Source organism: Schistosoma mansoni, chromosome W (assembly GCF_000237925.1).
Source record: "Schistosoma mansoni strain Puerto Rico chromosome W, complete genome".
Classification (NCBI taxonomy): domain Eukaryota; kingdom Metazoa; phylum Platyhelminthes; class Trematoda; order Strigeidida; family Schistosomatidae; genus Schistosoma; species Schistosoma mansoni.
This window is the reverse complement of record NC_031502.1, coordinates 35706324-35732874: the sequence shown is the minus strand read 5'-3', so window position 1 is coordinate 35732874 and position 26551 is coordinate 35706324. Positions and strand designations below refer to the sequence as shown.

The 26551-nt window shown below is 29.8% G+C and overlaps 2 protein-coding genes across 2 annotated transcripts; one reads left to right on the top strand and one right to left on the bottom strand.

Moving 5' to 3' along the window:
* Positions 1–3210: 3210 nt before the first annotated feature.
* Positions 3211–7909, bottom strand: Smp_025410 (putative calmodulin; the record flags this gene model as incomplete). Its single annotated transcript, XM_018789513.1, has 3 exons — positions 3211–3609; positions 6450–6559; positions 7805–7909. Coding segments are annotated over 3 exons (408 nt in total), but the record flags the coding sequence as incomplete, so codon positions are not given.
* Positions 7910–9633: 1724 nt separating this feature from the next.
* Positions 9634–25305, top strand: Smp_135980 (similar to 16 kDa calcium-binding protein). The gene is made up of 3 exons (XM_018789512.1): positions 9634–9898; positions 13609–13703; positions 24939–25305. Exons 1-3 carry the CDS (start codon positions 9755–9757, stop codon positions 25168–25170), a joined length of 471 nt encoding a protein of 156 aa, XP_018654948.1. The 5' UTR covers positions 9634–9754; the 3' UTR covers positions 25171–25305.
* Positions 25306–26551: the final 1246 nt, after the last annotated feature.

Here is a 26551-nt window from a genome sequence, read left to right as displayed (position 1 = left end):
TCCGAGGTAGACTTTATGAGATCTGCTTTCAAGTTCTGTTAGTGTTACATATTTTTAACTAAATTTCAGAAGCAATGAAGCAGTAATCAGGAACCTCAAAATCGGTCAGTTGTCTGTTTATGAGGCATTTTGACCACGGGATTGAGAAAGATTGATGCCAGTAAATCTTGTCGGCAGATATTTTAACAGGGAAAACTTTAATCATCAACTTTACAAGAAAATATTTGGTAAATCGTAGTACTCAACGATATTCTTTCAAATATATCATAACATCATCATCAAGTATACAAACGTTCCACTCATTTTCTTTGAAACCATGATAAAAATTCAATTGGTCTTACCAATCACACCAACTTATATTTATTTGAGTGTGACTATAAGTTAAACAGCTTTGGTAATATGAGTTTATTAGTAGTTATGGTAACTTATGTATAATTTAGTGTCATTAGCAATTTCATGCTTTATTGTGTAACGTAAGCAGAATGTCTTTGAATACTCTTGGGATATCAAGAACCATTCTGCAATATTCTCCATAGCTAATATGTATATGATTTACAAAAAAGATAAAACAGATTCCAATTTTTCACGCTTATTAACTGAAGAACAGTACCATACTGGTGTCATTATAGTTTAATAATGAGACATTCATATAGAAGTTAAAAAAGTTGCTATTATTTAGAGTAAGGAGATAAACTGTGAAACAATTGTGTTTCGTTGATTACTAGTTTAGTTAATAAACTAGCACTTTATTAAGTCATGTACAAGATTATTAACAGTATTTCTCTTACATTTTATGAATAATCGGCTATCTTTAGCATTCAGAATGAGCTTTTGGTCTTATTTGGGACTGGTTAGCTGGATGTACGCGATTTTAGAAGTGATCATCAACTCCAAGATTCAGATACATATACCCAAATAAGATGAAACGCGAGTTCTCGAATCCAATGCTAGTCACATTGCTTCTATTCTATGCTTGTCAGATAACAGTCTTACAGATATGCAGGTACATGATATATATTTGCGCAAAACACTGTTCCGACTGATTCATCCATTAATTAGTTCAGTGTAAGAAGTACAAAACTAGCGGTGATTGAAAAAATGTCCACAATTACATGGTGGATTTCAGGTACCAGTTTTTCTTAAGATCTGTATACTGTATTTGCTAATCTAGATATAAATTAGCGAATTTCTTAGAGTTTAGAAATTTTTGACTGTTAAATATTCTAAAGTTTACTTTTTAGAAAGATCAGGAAATAAAACTGTCGCATCCATAAAATAAATCTTCCTATTCACTGATTAATTTTTAATAACAGTTATACAAGCATTCAAACAAAACGATAGTATATAATCTCTGTTACAAAACATCGGTTACAGGATTTTTTGACCCATATTGTTTAATAAAGTTGAATTTGATTGAAATCTCGTGAAAACACAATAATCGGTTCTTGAGTCGCTTAAAATAAGTTTGAATCATGTTCGGTATTTTAATACAGTTTCAAATTAAACGAAACTTTGGATATATCTTATTTTCTTGAAATCGGAAATCATTACTGCTGTACTTGTTAATTTCAACATGAATCTCTTTGAAAAAAATCATAAAGAAGACGGTTTAGTTGTTTAGATGATGAACCGGAACTAATAACAAAACTCTAGATCAATAAGAAGTTCTTACCATACACCAAGTACATAAAATAGGAGATATTTGGTTTAACGACACAACAGACATTGGCTAATCACGTTTACTAAAATGATCACAAATCACTTCAAGTATGCTCGGGAAGTTATTTACATAAAAGGAAATGCTGGAAACACACCTGAAACCTGAATTACAATAAAAACTGGCTAAACATCTAAACATCAGGGATTCGAATTTAATTAGTTCCTTAAGCAGAAAGGACAGGAAAAAGAATCTACTTTCAAATGATTGTTGTTACGATTTTACATATATACCATCCAGCTAATTGATTGCTATATTTTTTCAATCATAATGGCAATAACACATTTCCTCTAATACCACATTCTTGACTACATTAAATGATTCTCAGCATTAGATATTCAATATTTCAGCAAATCTACTGTTTCATAATTATTTTACTTATGAATTTTCAAAATGTACACAAATATTTTGAACGTTGTTCAATTATCATTCATTCATAACAGTTTATTATCGATTTTACTTCCACGACATCTTTTTCGTTGTCTAATACTTTTTATACACTAATTCCATGGAAGTCACTTGTTCTTTCTTCAATGGATACAGAAGGAAGAAAATATTCAAGCCTTCTTTATGGTACGCTGTATTTTCTCAGTTATTAAATTTGTCATAGGTTATAACATTTTACTAAATCTCATAAGTGTACACGGCTAAAAAAACGGTTAATTTAAACAAGCTAAAAAAAGTAGGAAAATTTACAACAGTAAATACATGTTCATAAAGTAGTAACCCAGAAGTCAGAGCAGGTCATCGTGTCTTCTTATTTAAATACATGAATGAGACTTATAAAAACTTGACAATCAGTTCAGTCTAACATTCATGTCCACTTAGTAATTCCTTAACTCCGCCTGTAGCTCCTTCAAGAGCTACTACCGGTCCCAAGCCCGGGTAAAGGAGGAGGGTTCCTTGAGAAAGATTTTATGGACAACAATCAATTTTATCTAAAGGTAATCAGTACAAAGTTCAGTAGCCACTAATTAGAATAACTTAACCTTTCGACTTTACTCATCATTCTTATATTTATGAACATTGTTATAATGAAAGCATATTAATTATTAAGAATTCATATTCTTTTATCAAAAACATATCAAAATATATAAGTAAATTTATCTACTTACTATTCTCTTCTTCTTAAATTGTACAGGATTCTAACTGAATGAAGTAATTCAATGAAATGATTCTACGTAGATATCAAGCAGATTTATGAAACATTCAATAATTATCTACTGGATATTAGTTAATTCCAATGATACGTTAAAACAAAAAATCATAAATTTATGATTACCAATAATATGCATTATTTACTAAATATTGATTAGTCGTTGTTTATAAAAGTTTCTTATAGGTTAATGTACTTAATTATTATAGTATTTTATATATCTTCAAACTTTCCGCTTATATATTTAATCATGTGATTAAGTTCCATTTCATTTCTATAAAAAATGAAACGATCTTTCATTCATTTTCATTATAAAAAAAAAAGAAGACTCATAATTGATGGAAAAAAGTGCATATAAAGTACAATCATTGAAATCACAATTATTGATTATTGGACTAAAAATGATACAATTTTTTTTTTAAAAACAAACAAAACAATTACAACACCAAAGATACAACATAAAAACCTTTAATATGATTGGATAATTATTTTTTTTTTGAAATAAGAAATACACAAATATATAAAATGTGAAAATAATTATATTCATAAGTTAGATGAAACAAATGAATAAAATTCTTCAAAATTAAGTTTTCCATTACCATCTATATCATTTTCACGTATCCATTCATCTAATACTGTACGTGATACAGTCATACCAGTTTCATCAAATAATGATTTTAATTCATTCACATCAATTTCACCACTTCGATCTTGATCTATTTGAATGAATAGACGTCTCCATCTGAAATTAGATAGAAAAAAATATTAATCATATACATTTTGAAATTATGATAAATTATTCCTTAGGTGTTTTTTAGTTTGAAGTAGTTTATATTTATTTTTTCAACTTTCTCGAAATGTTGATCATATTTGGAATTTTTTAGTGTCATTCTCTATCTGAGCTATATGGCTTATAGTGAAAACTCCCATTTTGACATTTGATAAATTAAAAAGGAACGAATCGGGCGAAGAAATTTCTTTTCAATTAGTTATTCATCATGGCTCTACACTAATATAATATATACATATATGATTTACAATGACAAAATAACACTCATGGAGTAGACACGTTACGTAATAATTATATGATGACATATCGTTTATAAACTAACATTAATTGGAAGAGAAGGTTTAATACTAATCAAAGTAATTATTCGAAAATCAAGCTGTTGCTACGTTGCATAATATATAAACGAGAAGAAAGAACTAACAAAATGTTTTGATGAATAGTCAGTAATAAAGTAGTTATGTGAGAATCAAGAGACGAATGTAGAGAATAAGTAAAATACAAAACTACAAAAATAGAAGGAATAAGATGATTGTTTACCAAAGTTCTGCTAAAAACGCCGCTATACCGATGGCCAAGGTAGCGAGAGTGGTTGTGCAAACTTCTTTTGGATACAAAGGTTCGGTTTGTGAATATAGATTTGCGTTGGCTTCAACTATGTGCAAAAGACAAGCCCGTAAACCATGCTGCAAATTTGATGGAATATGGTAGATAACCTTAAGAGCTTTATTCAGTTCAACTTGATGACCTGTGTCCACCAAGTGAGCGAGAATGGAACTCTTAATCACCTTTACGTGTCCTTTGCTTAACCACGACGGATGATGTTCTGTTATTCGTTGACGAACTTGCCGAATTGTACGCCCTTTATAACTGGCTCCACAGTAGCAGTTGAATTAGTTAATGCACATAGATGTGGCGAATTCAGGCAATCTGTCATTATGAACCGTTCTTATTGTGGGGCGGTTGTAGAAGACGATACTCAGTCTGGCTGTATAAAATGTTTTCTGTACTTCCTTTCCTATTACGTAACGTATCTACTCGAAGAGTGTTATTTCATTATTGTAAATAATTTATATGCCAGTGTAGAGCCATGATGAAAAACGAATTGAAAATAAATTTATGCGCTCGATTCTTTCCTTTTTTATATGGTTTATGTTCAGTTTTCTACTAGAATAAACATCATTGTTTTTTACTCACACTTGATCTTGTTACGTTTTTTCGTTAGTTCTGTGTTCTAGTCTTGGTTTAAAGTTCTCGTTACTTATACTTCATTTATATAGAATGATGTCTGTATTTGTCGAAATTTTCTCCCAAAAAAGTGTTAATGCGCTTCATCGGGTTAAAAACGATCAAATTACCAGGCAAGGGTTTACTAGATAATTATGGAAAGTTACCTTGAAGTTGAATAAACAATTATTGAGTTTTTTTCACAGTTGAAATCATGAGTCATTTGAAGCTAGACCACCATCGAAAACCTGGAAGATCTAGTTGATTCATTACTTGCTATTTAAAAATGATCGAATAAATTAAATAAATAATCATAAATAAATAAATTGCATTATTGATGATAAAATATAAATTTAATATGTTATTGAAACATTTGCTATTTAGAGTTTCAGCAGTACTTTGATATTAAAATGTTTTGTAATTTCATTAATATATTACAAAAGAAATATTTTTATTCACACACAAAATGCACTCGTATTTGTTACATTATACATCATCTAGTCGGATTAATGACGTATAATAACAAAGATAGATGGTGGTTAGCAATGGAATCCAGGTTGCATATTTCGTCCTATTTGAGACATGCATACCAGAGTTGATGTTCACTCCGGGACTGATCAATGGCTGTCGGTGGGAATATTCTAACAACCAATAAAAAGCGAACTCAACACCTCATTGTAAAAGCTAGTAGCTATCAGGACTCAATAGCTAAGTTGATAACGCTATGGCATTTCAAGCGAATAGTACTGAGTTCGAGTCCTAGAGCGACCATCAACTCTGAGATGCTGGTACATCCAGTTAACGAGTCTCAAACCTGACGAAACGCGCGTCCTGAATCCCACTGCGAGTCACTATCCAACTCTACTTATAATACTTGTGACTGAATGCAATATAGAGGCAATCCGCACAGGATGCACATATGCCAATAAGAAACTAATCCAATTTCGGTCCTAATCATCAATGGGAAGATTCAAGTAAACAATACCAAGTGGATGTATAATGACAGTTGATCTAACGAAACTTTGTCTTTTCATAATGGATATACTCTGTCATTCCTTTTGTGAAAAAAATGAAATTATGTTTATTCATTAAAAGTGTATATAATCACAGACATTTGTCTTATTTTTTAATGTTTGTTTCGTAAAAAACAGATTTGTAAGTTATTACCAAGCATGATGATGGATGACAAGGCATGCAGAGAATTTGTAATTGATATAAACTTGTAACTTGATCTTCATAGTTGTTTCTTACTGTTTTTATTAGTATGGTTTAATTCAACTTGAAAAGAAAAAAGATTCACTTTATGCTACTCAGTGACATGTTTAGTCACTTCTGAAAACTGTATAATCTTTTCAAAATAACTGTTCTTCAAGTTTAATTTGAAAAAGTAAAAAATGGATTTTATCATTCTACTGTATCAGTTGACTTCAATTACGTAAAGAATAATAGTCGTATCCTTTATATGATTCAATGCGATAATATGACTGCTTTCGTTTATAAAATATATGAACATTGGACATATATGTTTATTCTAACTTACTTCGATTTTCGCCATAGAAATCCCGGCTTTCACTAAACATGTAGTTAATTCCTGTCGACTGACAACACCGTCTCCATTATTATCAAGCTCGTTGAAAACTTCCATTAATTCTTCAGAATTCAAACATCGAGGCATTACTTATACGATATATGATAGGTGGCTAGATGTTTTCTGGAAAAAATAAGTAAGAACACATTAATGAAATAATATTTGACAGTGAATAAACAAAAGTAATGGTGTCAAGGGTTTTAACAACATCCCCCAAGTAACACTAATTTACTTAAACACTGTTATGTATGCTCAGATATCTGATTAATAATAAACATATTAACAACTTTAAAAAACTAAATATCTGTTAATGATGTTAGGTTAAACCACAAAATTTTCAGCCATTCAACACCATTTTAATGATAAGGTCTGAGTTTTAGTTTAAGCGAATCTTAAATGTATTTCAATGATTTGGCGAAATGTAGGATACATTGACTCTCTTCGTTCAAAGTGATGATGACAAGATGATAGAAAATAAATACCTCTATTGGTTTGTGACTATTTTGATATTTGGGATGATTAGAGCATAGGAGGTAAACTAAAACCATTTACTCACTTTTCCCATATAGTACGTTCATCAACAAATTAAATGAAAGAAGTTCTCATAACCATAAACAATGAAAGCCTACTAGGATCAGCTCACTAAAGTCACGAATTATGAATAACCATTTAATAGTTTAAAGAATCTATTTGGATGAAAATCTTATGACAATATTCAAGTCATGAAAATGACATGTTGCTTACATACACTGACAAAAAAGTAGATCAGTTAATCATCAACTTACCAAGAAATCGTAAAAAATAACTGATTTTCAAAACTTTTTCGATCAAAATAAATCGCTTTTTATCAATATGAATTACTGAAATTAAAGTCTCAGATTTCTATTTTAGAAGTAAGCACAGTTATTTGTCAAGTAAGCTGTATAATAAGCCGCCAATCATGTGATTCTTAGGATAACCTTGAAGTGTTAAAATCTCAAATGAGTGGTTAAAGCTCAATGGCCTTAGCATACAAGCAATCTTTAATTTTAGTCATCATAACAGTAAAAATTTGTTTATTTAATTGCGTAGGTGGGTATCTTCAACTTTACTATTCTGCAGACATTCAAAGTACTTTTCTTGAAATGATTTTCAAATAAAAGCTTAAACAGATATCTAAGTCCAACCAATAAACTATGAGTAGCTAATAGACATTTCTTAAAGCTTACAGTTATAAGCTAGACTAATACTCTTAATATATAGACGTATAGGGTTAATAAAAATTACCTTGAAAACATGACGATGACTGTAGTCTATTGTGCTCTCATTATTATATGTTGATATGTACACATATTTGATTAATAATAAGGAAAAAGTCACATTCATGAAATAACCGTAAAATCTCTTGCTACATGTTATACTGAGCATAGTTGATAATAATCCAATACAAGAATATCATATATTGAATAAGTATCATACCGAAGTAAATCAGTGTTATACTGAATAACACAGCACAATGAAAATGAAACGAATAATAAACTGAATAACTATCACACTAAGTAAAAATGAAAATAATATTGAGTAAGAACCACAATGAGTTAGAAATGTAATTTTGCATTTTTCATCTTGTCATATCAGATTATTAATAATAAATCAGTATTTTCATTTGGATATTTTAAGTCATCGGTACTAATTAATTGATTAAAGTTGACACTTACTGAATAATACGTTGAAAAAGGTAGAAGAAAAGTGTAGAACAAGTTAGATAGCAGACGTTCGTTACAGAAGATGTGAGGAGATAAACGATTTCGCATTTCAATCACTGATATAAATTAGGATTCATGATGCTCAACTTCATTACCTAACAGTTGTCACATTTCCGGTTAGCAGATAGATTTGTGGTTTATACATTTCGACCATATTGTCAATGAGTATAAATTAACCTAAAGGTACGTGACCTAAACAAAGGTTCGGAATTTGTAAATAAATTTAAGAATATTCAGTAGATGTTTCTTAAGATATGGCAGAAACTATAACACGTCTAACTATTAAATGTTATATGAATTTTGCATGTGATATAAGTTACCTTACTGGTTAGCTTATATTACTTACACTCCTTATCGCAAAAATGAGTCTGTCACTCATAACATATCATTGTCAATCATATGGGTATTTAAAGTTTGACAGGTAAAGCAAATTAACAATATCCGTCAATAAAAAATACTTCATTTATCACTGTTAAATCTTACTTTTTAGATTAGTCATTCGAAAGAAGATTTAATTTTACTCAGACTTAAATTATGTAAAGTTATGCATATATACTTGGAATAAACAGTGATAATCATTTCTTTAAATAAATCCATTGAAATAAATTGACTTGAGTCGTGATTATATATATCTAATATCAAAAGAGTAATGCTAGAGATTGACACTTTCAATGAACAAATCGTTTGCTTATACGAAATGATTAAAGATACAAGCATACTTAGACATCATTCCACACATTAACCATTGTTAGTCACTGAATATACTATAATCAATATAATTTAGTTGACGGAAAATAGAAAATTGCTTCCGAGTTATTAAAGAAGTCATAGTACTTAAATTTCTTAGCGGCCTTATCACATGCTCAAATGTTTTCAGTGACTTTTGAGTACAAACAAAACTACCCATTGAAGTAATCTATATTTTCATTTTTTAAGTATATGTAACACGTGTATCACACAGTAGTTACTTTCAGACTAGAGCTGGCTTCCGACAGAAGACATTTTCATAGACAAATACTGCTTCGAGGCGAACATTCCTCAGCAAACGTTTTTATCAGTTTATAACTCTGTCTTCCTTTTTAAACGAACTAATACAATAAGACAATAAATTGTGTAAATATAGAAACTTTTCAAAAGCGCTGTCGATTGGTTATGAAATATTGATACTGATAGTATGTTTAACACACATAAATCAATTAAGTTTTTTTTATTAATAAATCAATTTTATTTCTATAAATTATAACATGTCATCACAAATAAAAACATTTAATCATTTCAAACATCATTGTTTATCAAAAAAAGTATTACATTCTCACTATTTGATTGGGTATTCATATTACAAACATCGCACTTTTAAAAATTGCCAACTTTATAAATTGACTTTTTAAACAAACGAGTATAAAAAAACAATGAAGTAAATTGTTTCTTTTCACCTATATAGTAACCTTCTGGCTTGAGCTAGAATATATTTTTTTTTAAATATTATCAGATACCTTTAAGTGGATCCTAGAAAAAAGACAAACAGTTTGAATATATGGCCATGAAACTAAACACAATGGATAGAAGAGCGTTAATCGAAAAATTCTATCAAATGGATAAAAATTGTGATGGCATTTTAACACCATCTGAAATTCGAATTTGTGTTCAACGATCAGGTCTACCAGAATCAAAAGTCGATGTAAGTTTTCATTTGAATTAATCAATACTAACTGTAGCCTAATGATTATTTTGAAATAATTAACTCATCATTTATTCATATTTTCTATTATGACTAGAATTGATTCCGTAAATAAACAGATCTGTCTGATAGTCACTTATTTGCGTTTGAATATGAAATTTATTACCAGTGGCAATTTTCTTACTTTTAGCTCATGTGAACTATGTAACTCATTATTATTTTACAGACGTTTCAGTTTACTTGTAGAGTCATTTTTTATATGTTGGTTATTTCATTCTTCTGTTCCTAAGGTATAGTTTCATATTCATCAGAACTTTCTCTTATATGTCAGGTTCTATGAATAAAAGAGGGTTATAACATGAATAATCAAATTAACACCTCGAAAAGGCATACCGATGAAAAGCATTTAAAACCAGAGAGAGAAGTAACAAAGGATCAAGAAAAAGGTTTATGACCAAATTTATAATATTTAACACAAATATAATGAGTTTCCATTTGATAGTGATCGGAAATATATTAATAATTCTTGGGAAAAATTGGAAATTAAGAATATATACATAACATGGTAAAGAGTGAAAATCAATGTACACATTGAGAATAAATGTATTTGTACAGGTACACTGATTTGGATTAATTGAGTCAAACTATCTTAATAATTGGCTATCGTTATTAATCTAATCTAATAGTCGAATTTATCAGTCGATGTAAGCCAGTCCACCATAGAAAACGTGGAAGCATTGGACGGCCATTTCTTCGTAGTATGGGACTCCTCGGTAGTGCGCATCCATGATCCCGCACGTCCGTCCAGTGCTTTCAGGATTCCAATGGTGGTCTACAATCTCCACAAATACCAATTCTGATATTAATGTAATTACTGTATCAAATTAATCAATATACTACAATCACAAACCGAACTAGTAAACGTTTACTATAATTATTTAAAACTATAATATGTTTTAAACAGTTTGGTATGAATATTTGCTTAATTATTTAATGTAATTTTTATATAGCTACGCGTGAATCCAGACACTATTCTTCAAATTACCTCCTAACGTACGTATGTTGATTCCATAATATGAATGATAAGAAGCTCTAACTTCACATTATTATATGATTTTAGCCTCTGAAAGATGTACTAGAAATTTTGATTATACTTAACATTTCCAACTGTTGTACTTTCAACAATATTGTAATAGATAGCAATGAAAGCTTCTCTTAAGATTGTGTGAGTAAATAGCAATATATAATCGTTCGAAATACTACCTCTAGTATATTCCTTTAATGAACTGCGAAAATCATATTTACAAATATCAGCTATTGCATTTTTAAAAAATGGAGAATGAACTCCTAGGAAACGAAAAACGTATAAGTATCAGTAGACAGTTAAGTGGCCTAATGATTTCCTTAAAAAACCTTCATGATTCAGGTTTATCTTTTGTCGAATGGTAGATAATCGTTGATCTGTATGATATGACATCGAAAATACTTAACGTCCAATATCGTGGATTGGTTGAAGACAGATATTAACACCGTTGGATGCCGGCTCAGTTATCTGAAGGTTTAGTATTCGCGAGAGACAGAAGATCCAAGGTTCGAGTCCTACCTGCGGGATTTTGGTAGTCCCATACTGGGATGAAACAGCCATCCAATACTTCCAGGTTTTCTATGGTAGTCTAACATAGATCGGTTCATGATCTTCATAAAAACTCAACAATCTCCACAACCATTTACTATTAAGAATACATTATGTTTGGAGTTAGGTAAATTTTAAAAAATGAACGAAGAATTCTGGATCAAAAATGAATTAAATTTGGCTCATTTGAATTTACATGCTAAACTAAATATACTTCGATAAACTTTAGAGATTAGTAAACACAACTAAATAAAAACAGTAAACTGAATCATTGAGTATATCTGGCTTAGTTTATGTAAAATCCTTTAAAGATGAAATAAACACAATTCAAGGGAGAAATCTCCTTTTAGGACGACATCATTTATTGATGCTATAGGATATTATTTTACAATGGTTCATTAAATGTATTTACCAATCGGAAAAAAATAGAGGGATTACATAATAAAATGTTTAAAGAATTTTAAGTATCATTATAAGGTCGTATATTGATATGAAGGTTAAAGAAAAGTAGTTAGAAGACAATAATTTACAGATCAGAATGTGACTACTTTCAATGTGATATATAAAAAGAAAAGCCTGAACTTGACATTAGTAGTTGATTAATAATAATGAAAAATTATCGGAGAATAATAATAACAAGTTATTGATTAAAAAAATAGTTTGGAAAGTATTTTAAAATCATGGCTGAACGATCTATTTCATGTGTTGTCTTTGAATGCATAGTTTATGTTTAACCTGATGAATTATTAAAACGTATTCAATGTACAAGTTTTTGAAGTGCGTACCTTTTGAGCCAAGTTATTTGACAGTATACGTTATTTTGAAGGATGGTTGTGGTACTATTATTACATTTCCACTATTTTGAGTTAGGCATGAAATCTAATGATTAATTATTAGATGTCTGTAAGATCTCTATAAAAAAATTATGCTTTGATAGTAAGTGATTATCATGTTTTGGATGGTGGAGGAAATATTCTTCTGCCATCAGTAACTGTCCCATTCCCTAAGTTGGTCGAATGTCAGTTTTGTAGCTGTTTTAAATACCGGTTTTCATAATTATAACACATTTCTCATAAGCGATACTCCTAATGGACCTTTTTTGAATGAGTTTTGGCTTTGAAACCTCTTTTGATAGACTTAAAGAAAACTACAAAACATTGAAATGTAGGATTACAAATTATTAATAAAGTGAAAAAATGAAAGAATTCGTGATACGTCAAAAAACATACTAACACCTTGTTGAATGAACGATACAGCGAGAAAGTTAGTACTTTTTTGATACATATGAATGAGATCGGTTTTTTATGTTAAAACCTGTTTGATTTCTTAGTAGTCATCTGTTCTAAGTTCTTAGTTATGATGAAATTCTGTAGGTCAATTTGCAACATACGAACTAATCTAAGTGATTTAAGATCGCGTGCAGTATCGCATGGATGGTTGGATGTAGTTGGAAGTAGACTCGAAACTTACATTTGAATCTATATGGCGTTTATCAGCAAGATGTACCCATTATTTTGAAGGAACTGATGAACTATTTAGACTGTTACTAACCTTAAGTACTCCGAGGAGCATCAGTTCCCTTAGGAGCACAGATGTATCCTGTTGATGTAAACCAACTAACAAAAAACTTAGATACAGGGTTTTCTCTTGTTTATGTGCAACTATCTTACATTTCTGTCGTTGTTATTCCAGTGAAATTAAAACCTGTAATTATGTTATTAGGATCATCATTTATCATATAACTAATGTTTTCCTCTTAAATGTTTTTTTTACTGTAAATCAAATCCTTCTTTCAAAAATTGTGTTTACATTTAAAGGATTCACAAGTTAAGCTATGAACTTATCTAATAGTCAAGGTGACAAATTTTCGTTTGTTTTTAAAACCCATTTCTTTTTACGTTTTTTTCCAAGGTATCTGTATGCTATGTTCATGAAAATGTATTGAATACCTGATATTTTCTAGTTAAGTATAAAATTCAATTAAAGTCGTAAAACATAATCACAAAAGAGTAAATTTCATTTCACTTTTAAATTAAGCATCTTCATCATTATTTTTTTTATTCCTTTTTCTATGAAGGAGTTTCTACGTTTATTTGATCTAAGCGGTGACAATATGATTACACTTCAAGAATATATTAATGCGCTTGGTTTACAACCTCCACCGCCAAAAGAGTAAGTTTGTTTTATATATATTAAATGGTAAACATTTAAAAAAAGAAACAGAATTACAATAATATTCCTTCTCTCTTGATTCAACACTGTGGTCATTTAGTTTTAGAAGAAATATGTGTTATGCAAATTGTACACAATTAATTTTGTAACCATAGTTTTTTACATTTTAGTGTATTTAATTCTATGTAGCCTATTGTTGACAAGTAATTTATGTAAATATTATCTATATGTGAAGTATATAAAGACTTTGTTTTCATTGAAATTTTCATTTAAATAATCCATTTATTAATTAAATATTTGTTAGTATTACATTATACTACTTTTTTCCAACAACCTACTACCCATTAAAACAACTAAACACTGAAATTGAGTTGGTTGTTTTTTATCAGGGTTAAATGTTAATGAATAGTAGGTTTTATAATTAAATAGAAAATCAATACTATATTTAATGATGATGAGTAAACTTAACAATATAATAATCATATAGAGTTGAGATAATGAGTCCATTGAAGCTAGACCACCATGGAAAACCTGGAAGCACTGGAAGGCCGTTTCGTCCTATTATGGGGCTTTTCAGCAGTGCGCATCCACGATCCCACCTCGCGAGATTCGCACCCAGGACCTACCAGTCCCATAATAGGACGAAACGGCCATCCAGTGCTTCCAGATTCTCTATGGTAGTCTAGCTTCAATTGACTCATTATCTCAACTCTATAAAATTACTAAAATCTCCACAAAACCCCTCCTTATAATATAATAATCAGTTAGTAGCATAATGTTTGTAAAATTAAAATTAAAACTAATGTGAAAATTCCTAATTATTTGATTTTCAGGATAAGTTAAAGGAGATTCATTTTGTATAGTTCGTTTGAATCTTCCCATTGATGTTTAAGACTGCAACTGATTAGTAGCTTATCGACATATGCGCATCCTATGAGGATTACCTTGATATTGTCTTAAGTGACAAGCATTATAAGTAAAGATAGATGGTGGCCAGCAGTAAGTCCAGGACGTGCGTTCTTTCTATGTTGGTTAAGCATATGACTAAGTTTCTCTCATATTGTGATGAAACAAAGCTGAAAAGATGTATAAAGATTATACATCAAGTGATATCATTAATTTCTTGTCCATCTTCAAAATTCCAATACATTCAATAAAATTGTCTTTCATATCATGCTATATGACGTCTTTATAATGTAGCTTTAAAAGTTTAACCAGACATTTATCAACTGCGTAGTTTGATGAACTGATCATATTTAAAACTGAGCGATGGAGTGAATTAGTTTTCTGAACTTTTGGTAGGTTATAAAGTCTATGTATTACCTTACCAATGGAACTAATTTTTGTGTATAATTACTAGGAGATTGTTGTTCATTTCAATCTATCTGATGATTGTGTTAATCAAATAGTATAGCTCAGTATAAATAATACTTTGATTTTTCTAAACTCCAGCTGTAGACCTTTTGATTATTTGTGACATCTTAAACAAATATTGTACTTGTTTAAAATGGAAGATATGCAAACTGAATGTATTTTACTTATTTTTTTCACTTTTCAGTTTCACTGATGATGAGGGTGACAAATATCACGCTAACTTTTTTTAAAATATACTTTTTTACATATGACATAGTCTTTATTTACATCAGGTAATTATCTACAGCTTTAAAAAGTGATAAGATCTAATTTTCACTAAATTAAATGGCCTAAAGTCAACTGAATTTCGGGTTCTTATTCAGTACCATTTATTATAATTTGTATAGAATAATAAAAACATTAATCAGTAATGTTTTGTTAATCTGATAATTGTACAACTTACTCACTCACTTACCTTCGCCTGTTACCCCTCGCGGATGAGCATAGGCCGCACACCAACATTTCCCATCCAACCTTATCCTGAGCAATCCTTTCCAGTTCTTTCCAGTTAACATTCATTCTTTTCATGTGTGCTTCTATTTTCCGGCGTGATGTGTTCTTTGGCCTTCCACTTTTCCACTTCCTCTCAAGATTCCAAGTTAAGACTTGCCTCGTGATGCAGTTTGGTAATTTCCGAAATGTATGTCCTATCCACTTCCAACGTCTTTTCCTAATTTCCTCTTCAGATGGAAGCTGGTTTATCCTCTCCCACAGTGGGTTGTTGTTGATAGTATCCGGCCAGTGAATGTTGAGTATTTTGCGTAAACAATTGTTTATAAATACTTGTACCTTCTTGACAATGAATTGTGCAACTAATAGAATAAAATTATATATCATGCATTCATTATATAACAAAACTTTGGAAATTACGTTATTTATATGTAAATTAATTGTCTCAGTGTTTCTTTAAGATACTATTATTTAAGTTTAATTCTTATGGATACTTCTTTCTAAAAAATTTATTACCAGCATTCAAACTGTAGTAACTAGAAAGAAACAATTATGAATATAAACAAATATGTTAGATGAAAACACCGGTTGAAAATGTTTTATTAGAAAATATTGGAAATAGTACATTAGAAATAGAATATTAACATAAACAAAATATGTAGGTATCATTACCAAGTTTTGATTTGATAATTTTGAATAAATTGAGCATTGGGTAGATTGTTATGAATAAATAATATGTTTGTAATAACTCAATGAGTAGAAAAATTAGATTTTCTGACGTTTCGTTACTCGGTGTAAGCCACTTCTTCAGAGAATAAATAACCAAATTAACATTAATCCAAGTTAAAATAGTACAACGGGACAACACGAATATTAGGTGCGTTCAATCAAAAACAGGTCTGAATAAATCGATGTCATGTCATTTCAGTCAAGGTAATTCATAAGCGACATGTATGCAAATTTGTGTGTGTGTATATTTACACTGTTAATGATGAAAATGTGTGACCTTTATAATGACAAAGGATAGAGTTTAATTTGTAAAGTAATAGTGTGAATTGTAAATAATATCATTAAAATACTGCAAATAGATTATTTATTTATAACAATCTATCCAATGCTCAATTTATTCAAAATTATCAGATCAAAACTTAGTAATGATACCTATGAACTCATTAATGTCATTAAATGTTTACAAACGACACGTAAACAATTTTGTTCTGAGTTTTGTATGTTTTTTTTCATTGAAATCCTTCCTTTAAAGTATTTTGATATTATTTCTAATGAACTGTTTCAGTAATAAACATATTATTATTGATCATCATTAATTGACTTATGATTTCAACCATAAACATTACTAAAATCTCCACAAAACCCCCCTCTGATATTAATCAATATATGTTCACTAGGGACTGACTTCAAGAGATATTTCCTGGAGTTCTAGTAAGAAGCAGTGACCAGTGCAGTTCAACCGGATCAGTTGTGAGATAGTAATTCACTGAAGACGATGGTAGACAGTTGCTCAATTTCGTGGATTGGTTGAAGTTAGACATTAACATCGTTGGATACTGGCTCAGTGGTCTGAAGTTTAAGCGCTCGCGCACGAGACTGATGGGTCCTGAGTTCGAATCTCTCGAGGCGGGATCGTGGACGCGCACTACTGAGGAGTCCTAAAATAGGACGAAACGGCCGTATAATGCTTCCATGTTGGTCTAGCTTCAATTGACTAATGATTTCAACTATAAAATTACTAAAATCTCGACAAAACCCCCTTATGAAATTAAGTATACGTTTATTACATGATTTTATATTTTATTTTACTAACTTCGCTTACTCTTCTTCATTTCACATTATAAATTAAATCTAAACATGTGCAGTAGTAGTTTAGCGGGTAAACTGATCGGAATTCAGTTAATAAGCTATATAATTTAACCCGCATATACGCTTGTCAGTTAGTACACTCAGAGATTTCCACTAACTTTCATATAGTTTGACTCAAAGGAGAATAGTTGAATTTAAACTAGACAAATAATAAATTATTCAAGAATGACATTTAGCTTTTGATTTTAGTGATTAACCACATTTATCCTTTCCATGTACGAAATAGTAAAAATAGACTTAGCTGTTAGTAATTCATCACACTGATTACCTATCTACATCTTATCTCTATCTACAAAATGCGGAATTAGGTCAACCCCCTTAAAATCTGGCTGTCAATTAGAGTATTACAAAAATTTCAGAGATGCATATGTCAATCACTTTTACTCTTCACCTTAGGTAGATTGTATTGAGTATATTTGGTCTCTGAGTTAAAAGTATAGAATAATTTAGTTTTCCACAGTAATTTATGAAACACTAACTTCGTTTGAATCACCAGTAGTTTTAGTCAAATGAATATAGAAGTCAGGGATTTGTTATTTAAACTATTTATTACATAACCTCAACATATAAAACCTGGTTATTACTTTCTAAAAAAATTAATAAACAATTTATCAGAAGGGGGTTTTGTAGAGATTTTAGTAATTTTATATAGCCCTTCCAGGTTTTCCATGGTGGTCTAGCTTCAATTGACTCATGATCTCAACTATATCAAATGAACAATTTATCGTATAAATTTTACAGGTATTCTGATTTATTTACTATAACTCAATTAGTGTATATATGAAATAATTTAGATAAGCTGAGTAAAAATTATTTATTTTATAATATAAAATAGATATAAAGATATATAATGAAATTTCATCATTAATAAACTATGATTTAAATTGAATTCATAAGTTGATTTAAGCTAGACAACAAATTGAAAACCTGGAAGCACTGGACGTCCGTTTTATTCCACAAACCCCATTTTCGGATCATGATTTAAGTATTTATCAATTCTTTCCAGTTTTCCTGACGTATTGTTGTATTGTAGAATTTGAATGTCTTATTGATGTGCTTCTATGTTAAGTAATTTGCACAATTACTTCAGTAAATAAAAATATTGAAGAAGGAATAATATTAAAATTGACTTTACTATGGACTACGACGAGCTGAAAAATTTTAAAAGATGAGCTTTATTAATTGACATCAGTTTGCAAACAAAAACTATCTTGAGTAAACGTAGATCTCATAAAACATCCAAGTGAAAAATAATGATAAGTGTAATAAATAAATACACTACTTTTTTTAAATAAACGAGTAAACAGAATGAAAATTAATATTTGATACATAATATATAACAAACTATAGGAGATGGTGCACATTTTTATGAAGATCTTTATAAGTTTCTTCCTTTCTATTATTCTTTATCATTACAACAAATTGATTTGAAATATAAAGTCTATTACGAATATATATATATATATATATATATATATATATATATACCTTCTGACTAGTTTTATTCTAATATCATCAACTAGTTACTTGGTTTCACAGAAACAACACAAAGCTTATTGCATTATTTTTGACTATCATTTCTCAATTAAATCCGATACGTTTTTATGTAATTCTCGTAAAAATCGAGTAATCATTACAATAAATAAAACTAGTGATAATAAAAGATATCGAATTATTTAGAAACTCAAACAAAAAAGATGATCATCTTGTAGTGAAAATGAGAACGCAAGTGGGGACAACTAAATGTATTTGGAACATCTTAGTAGAATTTGAATACCATAAAGTAAATACTTCATTTGCAAAATGTCAAACGATCGTCTCAAACGTGATTACTCCTTCGTTTTCACAATAATCATTCTCTGTTGTCGTTCTCTATCCTTCGATCTTCTTAATCTTCTGCCAACAGACATTTCACTTTCGAATGATGATACCTACTACTTATATTTATCGACATCAGTAGCACACACTACAGTCCAAGTTTAAAATTTATGCGCCTTCTTTGAATATATATATATATATATATAGCGCTTGCGCGCGAGACTGATAGGTCCTGGGTTTGAATCTCTCGAGGCAGGATTGTTGATGTACACTGGTGAGGTGTCCCACAATAGGACGAAATGGCCGTCCAGTGCTTTCAGGTTTTCCATGGTGGTGTAATTTCAATTGATTCATGATCTCAACTATTAAAATTCATATTGTTTATTTTTCTTCTATGTAGTATACAGTAATGAGTACACATATTATTACTATTTTTTCTTTAATTTCATTACAGATATCAAGTTTTAATTCTTTTTCTTTTATCTGCAAACAAATTTTGATTAATAACCATAAATTAATTTACATTTTACTCTTTTGATAAATTTAAACAAATCATAAACAATAGGTTTTGTACAACAAAATTAATTTATTTTAAGGTTACGCTACATCTGCAAATTCCCTAAAGTTATAAAAGATTAATTTTATTACAAACAAATACTTGAGTCCCAAATAGGACGAAACACTCGTCCTAGATTCCACTGCTAGCCATTATCCATCTTTGCTTACAACTACTTGACACATTTCAATGAATAAAATTTACCTCGAATATTGAGAATGTAACAAAATAACAAAGAAACCATTGACAAATATAATGAATATACAAATTAATGTTAATAATCATTATGACCCTTTCTACACTAATATGATATTCCTTATATATAACAATTTAGTAGTCTTGATGAGATGTTATGTTCCTATTTTTTTACGATGATTTTCTGTCCCTTACTCAACATTCAGTTCAACTTAATTAACTAACATATATATCAAAAATAATTGTTTTTAATTAAATTATATACTTTATAACTTTGGGCTGTATTTACAGTTTATCAGAAGTACTGAAGTACAATTAATTTAGTTTTTTTGGTTCAGAAGGGGTTTTGTGGAGATTTCAGTATTTTCATAGTTGAAATCATGAGTCCCATAATAGGATGAAACGGCTGTCCAGTGCTTTCAGGTTTTCTATGATGGTCTAGCTTCAATTGACTCATGATTTCAACTCTGATAATTTAGTTTCATTCAGTAAATTTTATTATTTAAATGAAAAGTTGAACAAGAGAAAGAGTAAATAAAATTTATAAAATTTTGAAGTGAAGAATTTCTGAAGTGTGTATGAATTTTTTTTCTTTTTGAAAATGATGGAACTCTCCTATGATTTAAAGATAAAATAAGACAAGAAAAATAACTTAGAAAACAAAAAGAGCTAACAAGGTAAGAAATATTAGACTATTGGGTAATCAGTTTTAAGATTATACATATATTATTGTAAGGCATTTGCAGTTTTCGTGTATTTTAACATAAGAAAAAAAAGACACTTCACTTACCGCCTATTGCGTGGAAGAAACTCTTTTCAATTGACATCGGTTAAATTACAATCAAGTAAACCGACGATTGTTCTATGTTTACCAGAAATCTAACATATTTGACTTAATTTCCTTTATAGAAACTTATGAATGAAATATCAGTATAACAAACTTAGGGAATATTTTGACATACAATGTCTATTTTGTGTATCAATTGAGTTTATAGTATCCATTATTGATCTTAATAATAAAAATTTGGAGAAGTAAGCAAATTATAAGATTTACTATAACCAAACAGTGTATCAGATTTTTCACATCATTTATCACTTCTAATAGCAATTTTCTCCTTTCTCACAAACGTAATGTAACGAAAAGACTATGATGTTTTCATTTAATAAGAACGTTAAATAATATTCGAATGTGTTCGCTTTGTACGCCCAATGTAACCTACTCCCTAATTGTATGGATGTCGAATTTAAAGATGCTACGGCGGAAATCTTGAATCAACAAATTTTGAAATCTCTGGAAAAACATTCCACGTACCTAAGCTTTATAATGTTTTCTTCATCAGGCTTAATATTTACTAGAATATTAAAGATAAACGTCGCTTCAGAGCACATCGATATGCGTCTATGATTCTACTTGCTCTAGCAAGGCAGGCTACATTGGCTGCACAACGTAAATAATAATCATCATAGTTAAACTATTTACCCCATCAATTTTTCTTTCAATGAACTTCTTTTTCTATTCTTGGAAATATCTAAGTAAGAACTTCCATTATACTGGAAATTGGAATTTGTTATTTCCATGTGACCTTTAGGTTTATCCTTGAATAATTGACTGTTTTCTCAAGTTTGAGCCCTAGTTTCTAAAACAGTAACAACAAGTTTTTTTTTACAATTAATTAAAATATCTTAGATCTTAAAATGTATAGACAAACGAGTTGACAATATATTAGATAATATACTACCAAAGCCTAGATAGTAATCGATCATAATGATTTTTATAATCCAACAGCTAATAAATAATTGAGTTCGGAGAGTAAGGGATAACTGAGACCTTAGTTGATCATTTTAAATTAGAATTTCATAAATTCACACTTAATTCAGAACGTTATCTATGAAATATTACCAAAATCTGAGTACTAAATACACCAAGCATTTGTAGTGTCGGTTGCTATGTTAAGCCCATATAGCTTATTCTAGCTTCTGAACAAACCAACTTATCCATTCTCCTCAAGTTACATTTTGACTTTGGTAATTACTCGGTTGTCTACCTTGACCGTTTTTTATGTAAGCGTATGAGTGTGCATTTCTTATCCTACTCATCACATACCTGTAACTGATTTTTGGTTTGAATATAAATATCGATTCACACTTGACTAAATTGAGTTGGTTCACTCGCCTCCTCCATTGCATATCATTTTGTTTTGCTCTGCTTTCTAATCAATGATTGCACGAAATAAACGTATTGAAAAATTCATTCTCGTATTTGACTTATTTAATTCCTGTATACACTAACTCAGGAAAAGTCAACAATTATATATGAAAGCATTTGGGATGTATATTTCAACAGCAAATATTTGAAAACAAGAGGCAAACAATCTAATTCAAGTCAGATCACGGGTTACTAAATATTTTCAACTCATAAATGAAATAAATAACTGATATTTCTAGAAAAGTATTCTATATCTCATATCAACGTTTATCATAAGTTGTACGTTTCATTACGTCACATTTTGATAGAAAGAAAATATAGGCATATTTTGTTTTAATTTTGGATTAAACCAAACATTCCCAATTATAATAATAAGTATTTTTCACTATAATTTCTACGTTGAACAATTTATGACACTATCTTAGTGAGCATCAATTTATCAGATTGGTTTTATATAATCTAATATTATGATCATATTTTTTCTAAATAAACATAGACATTTACGTAAACTTTATTTATAAATCTAAAAAAAATTATGATGGTGATACATTGTTTTTATTTATTTTAACAATCAATAAAGTTTTCTGATAATAGTAAGTATTAAAAAATCTTGAAAACAATAATGTGGCCCGCTTTAAGATTTTTTTGTTTACCTGTCCGTGCCATCTAGATATTTCAACAAATTACCTAATTTTGTTTGTTTTAATATATCATTATGGTTATTAACCGCATAACCTATTCAGATGCGTTTCTGAAAAATGCAAAACCTTTCGTTGTACAAGTTATAGAAGGCTCAATCAGAGATATAGTGGTTGCTGGCAATATACAGCGAAAAGAATGTACATTATTTAGATGTCGATTTATTGAACTGCTAACTTCTAACTAATAAACACTTAATATTTACCGTCAGGATAGACCAAGAAGTAAGAAACGGAAAGTTGCCGAAATACATCATTATATCCTGAAGTTTAACTATACATTAGTTTTTCGTTTATCTAATATGATTTAATTTGTGACTAAATTTTATTAATCATTAAAGAACCATAAGTTTTATAACAATCATTATTAATGCGTTGTAATGACTGTGTAATTCTTTTACATTAAGCATTATTAGTAAAATGTTATAACTCAAGGAAAATGGAGCATAGGATGGTGATGTTTATTAATGGTATGAAATATATCTCTTGAGTTGTTGAAAATAATTATATTTCAAAGTAATGCTGCTTTAAATATACAACTAAACATTGAAAAACTGTTCAGTTAGTTCACTTATATTGTAGTGAACAAGAACACCAATGAAGACAAAATCACAAAATCACTTAGTAAAATCTAAGAACCATACAATAAATATTTCATAGGTGAAAACGTCAATCAATTTTCTCAGACTTGATTGTTCTTTCATTTCCGCACTAATCATTCTCTGCTTCTCCTATTCTTCTACTGCCAGATCATTCACTTTCAACTGGTGATACATACTAATTATATCTGTCGACATTATAAGCACACACCACAATATCTCGTTTTGTTACTTTTTGGCTATTTTTCGATGGCAAATATAGTAGACCATAAATATATATACATATATCTTGTGGCGTCAGTTGCCAAATATTTTAAATAATTTATATTCTGGCTAGTGTGTTGTTCTCTAGGAAATACTGATGTCTTCAAAAATATCCTACTAACTATTTCTAGTCCTCTTCATATATATATATATATATATATATATATATATATATATATATATTAGATTCTGATATTGAACTTAGAAACTTCAGGAGCGACAGTTAACATGATAGTTTTAGATCAAGCTAGAGCCCAATGGTTGTCATTATTATAATGAACTTTCAACCATTAATCAATCAATCCCATCAATGATAGTAGGCGTCTTATATTCAATATAATCAAAGCTAAACAACGGAGACTTTTTATTTTGTTCAGATACTATTTAAACATCTAAAAGTATGACTTTACATATGTATCCATACAGTTAACCACATTCTTTGCGAAATATGTGCATAGTTAACTATGAAATACAACAATGTTATTTGTTGAATTCAAAAAAAAGTAAATATTAATAAACAACCCACTTAGTATTGTTTGTTTGAATTTTCCCATCGATGTTTAGGACTGCAATTGGTTGAGTCCCAGAGTGAACATCAACTCTGAGATGCAGGTACATCCAGCTGACCAGTCCCAAATAGGACGAAACGCGCGTCCTGGATTCCACTGCTAGTCACTATCCATCTTTGCTTATAATGCTTGTGAATTAAGACTATATCGAGGCAATACGCACAGTATGCACATATGCCAATAAGAGACAGCAATGGAAAGATTCAAACAAGCAATACTAAGTGAATTTAAACTTCACCACATTGCACAAGCAAGTGGCTATCAGAACTCAGTAGCTGAGTGGATAACGTGATGGCGTTTGAAGCGAAAGGTACTGGGTTTGAGTCTCAGAGTGAATATCAACTCTGAGATGCAGGTGCATCCAGCTGACGAGTCTCAAATAGGACGAAACGCGCGTCAAAATGGATTCCACTGCTAACCACCATTCATCTTTGAATAATAAACAATGTTCTGATTATTAGTTTCCAACAAATATTCCACCTTTCTATAACATTCGTCAATATCGTTTTCTGCATAGTTAACAGTATATAAATTCTAAAGTTTGATTTTATTTACCCAAAAATAATTTTTTTCTATTTTAATTTTCTAGTATTAATCAATGGAAAATGGCATTTGATTCAATTGATAAAGATAAATCAGGATATTTAACATCAAATGAAATTTGTACATTATTACATGAATGTGATTATAATCGTTATACTCAAATGGAAATAAATAAATGGATTGAAAAAGTTGATAAAAATAATGATGGAAAAATTTCATTTGATGAATTTGTACTATTATTAAATAATGAAATAGAAGAACCAATAGTTGAAAATTAATATTATTAATATATAATTGTAAAGATATATAATTACTGTGTTAAAATTAATCATAATTGAATAATAGTTGTAAGCTTATTGTTTGTTTGTTTGTTTTAATTTATTCAAAGGACCTGGAAATAAATCAATTTTGTGAATTTGATTTTTTTAAAAATGATATTACTATCAGGACTCAGTGTCCGAGTGGATAACGCGATGGCGTTTGAAGCGAGGGTATAGGGTTCGAGTCCCAGAGTGAACATCAAATCTGAGATGCAGGTACATCCAGCTGACAAGTCCCAAATAGGACGAAACGCGCGTCCTGGATTCCACTGCTAGCCACTATCCATCTCTGCTTATAATGCTTATGAATTAAGGCTATATCGAGGCAATACGCACAGTATGCACATATGCCAATTAGAGACTGACCAGTTACAGTCCTAACACATCGATGGGAAGATTCAAACAAGCAATACTAAATGAATTTGATATTACCATTAGTTCCAAAATCAATAGACTTAATAAAGCATTATCATAACTTCTAAGCTATGATTTAATAGTCTTCATGAATTATACAGAGATTAATTTATATAAAAGTGACTTCTTACTTCAGTATAAATAAATAATTGTTTATTATATAAGTAAAACAATACTGAAGTAAGACATTAAATAAGAATAATATATTTGTAAAATCTCAGCGAATGAATTTGTAGTAAATCCAACGTTTCGCCTGGAAATCTGGTCCAAGTTTTTCAAGGAATTGTAATCAAACATCAAAATTATCGAATATAAATAGGTACATGGTTCTTCGTTTCATTGTACACTGAATAGGTCATCCAATCAACGTTAATAATGTCTAGACTGGGTATATGTATTAGTGTGTAAGAGATTTGTGGTGTGAAATGATAAGTGTTAATATAACATATGGTATAGAAACGTAAGTGGTGAGAGGAGAAATTACATTCACACTATATATTGTCTCTTATCGGTGAATTTATCAGATAAAAATACATTTTTTAATATATGATATGAATCATATATGTTACTTACTTACGCCTGTTACCCCTCGTCGAGGAGCATAGGCCGCTCACCAGCATTCTCCATCCAACTCTGTCCTGAGCCTTCCTTTCCAGTTCTTTCCAGTTGCTATTCGTCCTTTTCATATCTGCTTCTATTTTCCGGCGTAATGTGTTCTTTGGCCTTCCTCTTTTCCACTTCCCCTCAGGATTCCAAATTAGGGATTGCCTCGTGATGCAGTTTGGTGATTTCCTTAATATATGTCCGACCCACTTCAAACGTCTTTTTTTTAATTTCCTCTTCAGCTGGAAGCTGGTTTATCCTCTCCCATATATGTCACAGCATGTATAAAATAAAGATAATTAAACAAAATAAAAATAAAAGA

What these genes read in the sequence shown, in the direction of transcription:
- Smp_135980 (XM_018789512.1), top strand. Translation starts at nt 9,755, where the DNA reads ATGGCCATGAAACTAAACACAATGGATAGAAGAGCGTTAATCGAAAAA. An exon ending in TACCAGAATCAAAAGTCGAT is followed by an intron (nt 9,899 to 13,608) that starts GTAAGTTTTCAT and finishes TTTTCTATGAAG; the next exon opens with GAGTTTCTACGTTTATTTGA. An exon ending in CAACCTCCACCGCCAAAAGA is followed by an intron (nt 13,704 to 24,938) that starts GTAAGTTTGTTT and finishes TTAATTTTCTAG; the next exon opens with TATTAATCAATGGAAAATGG.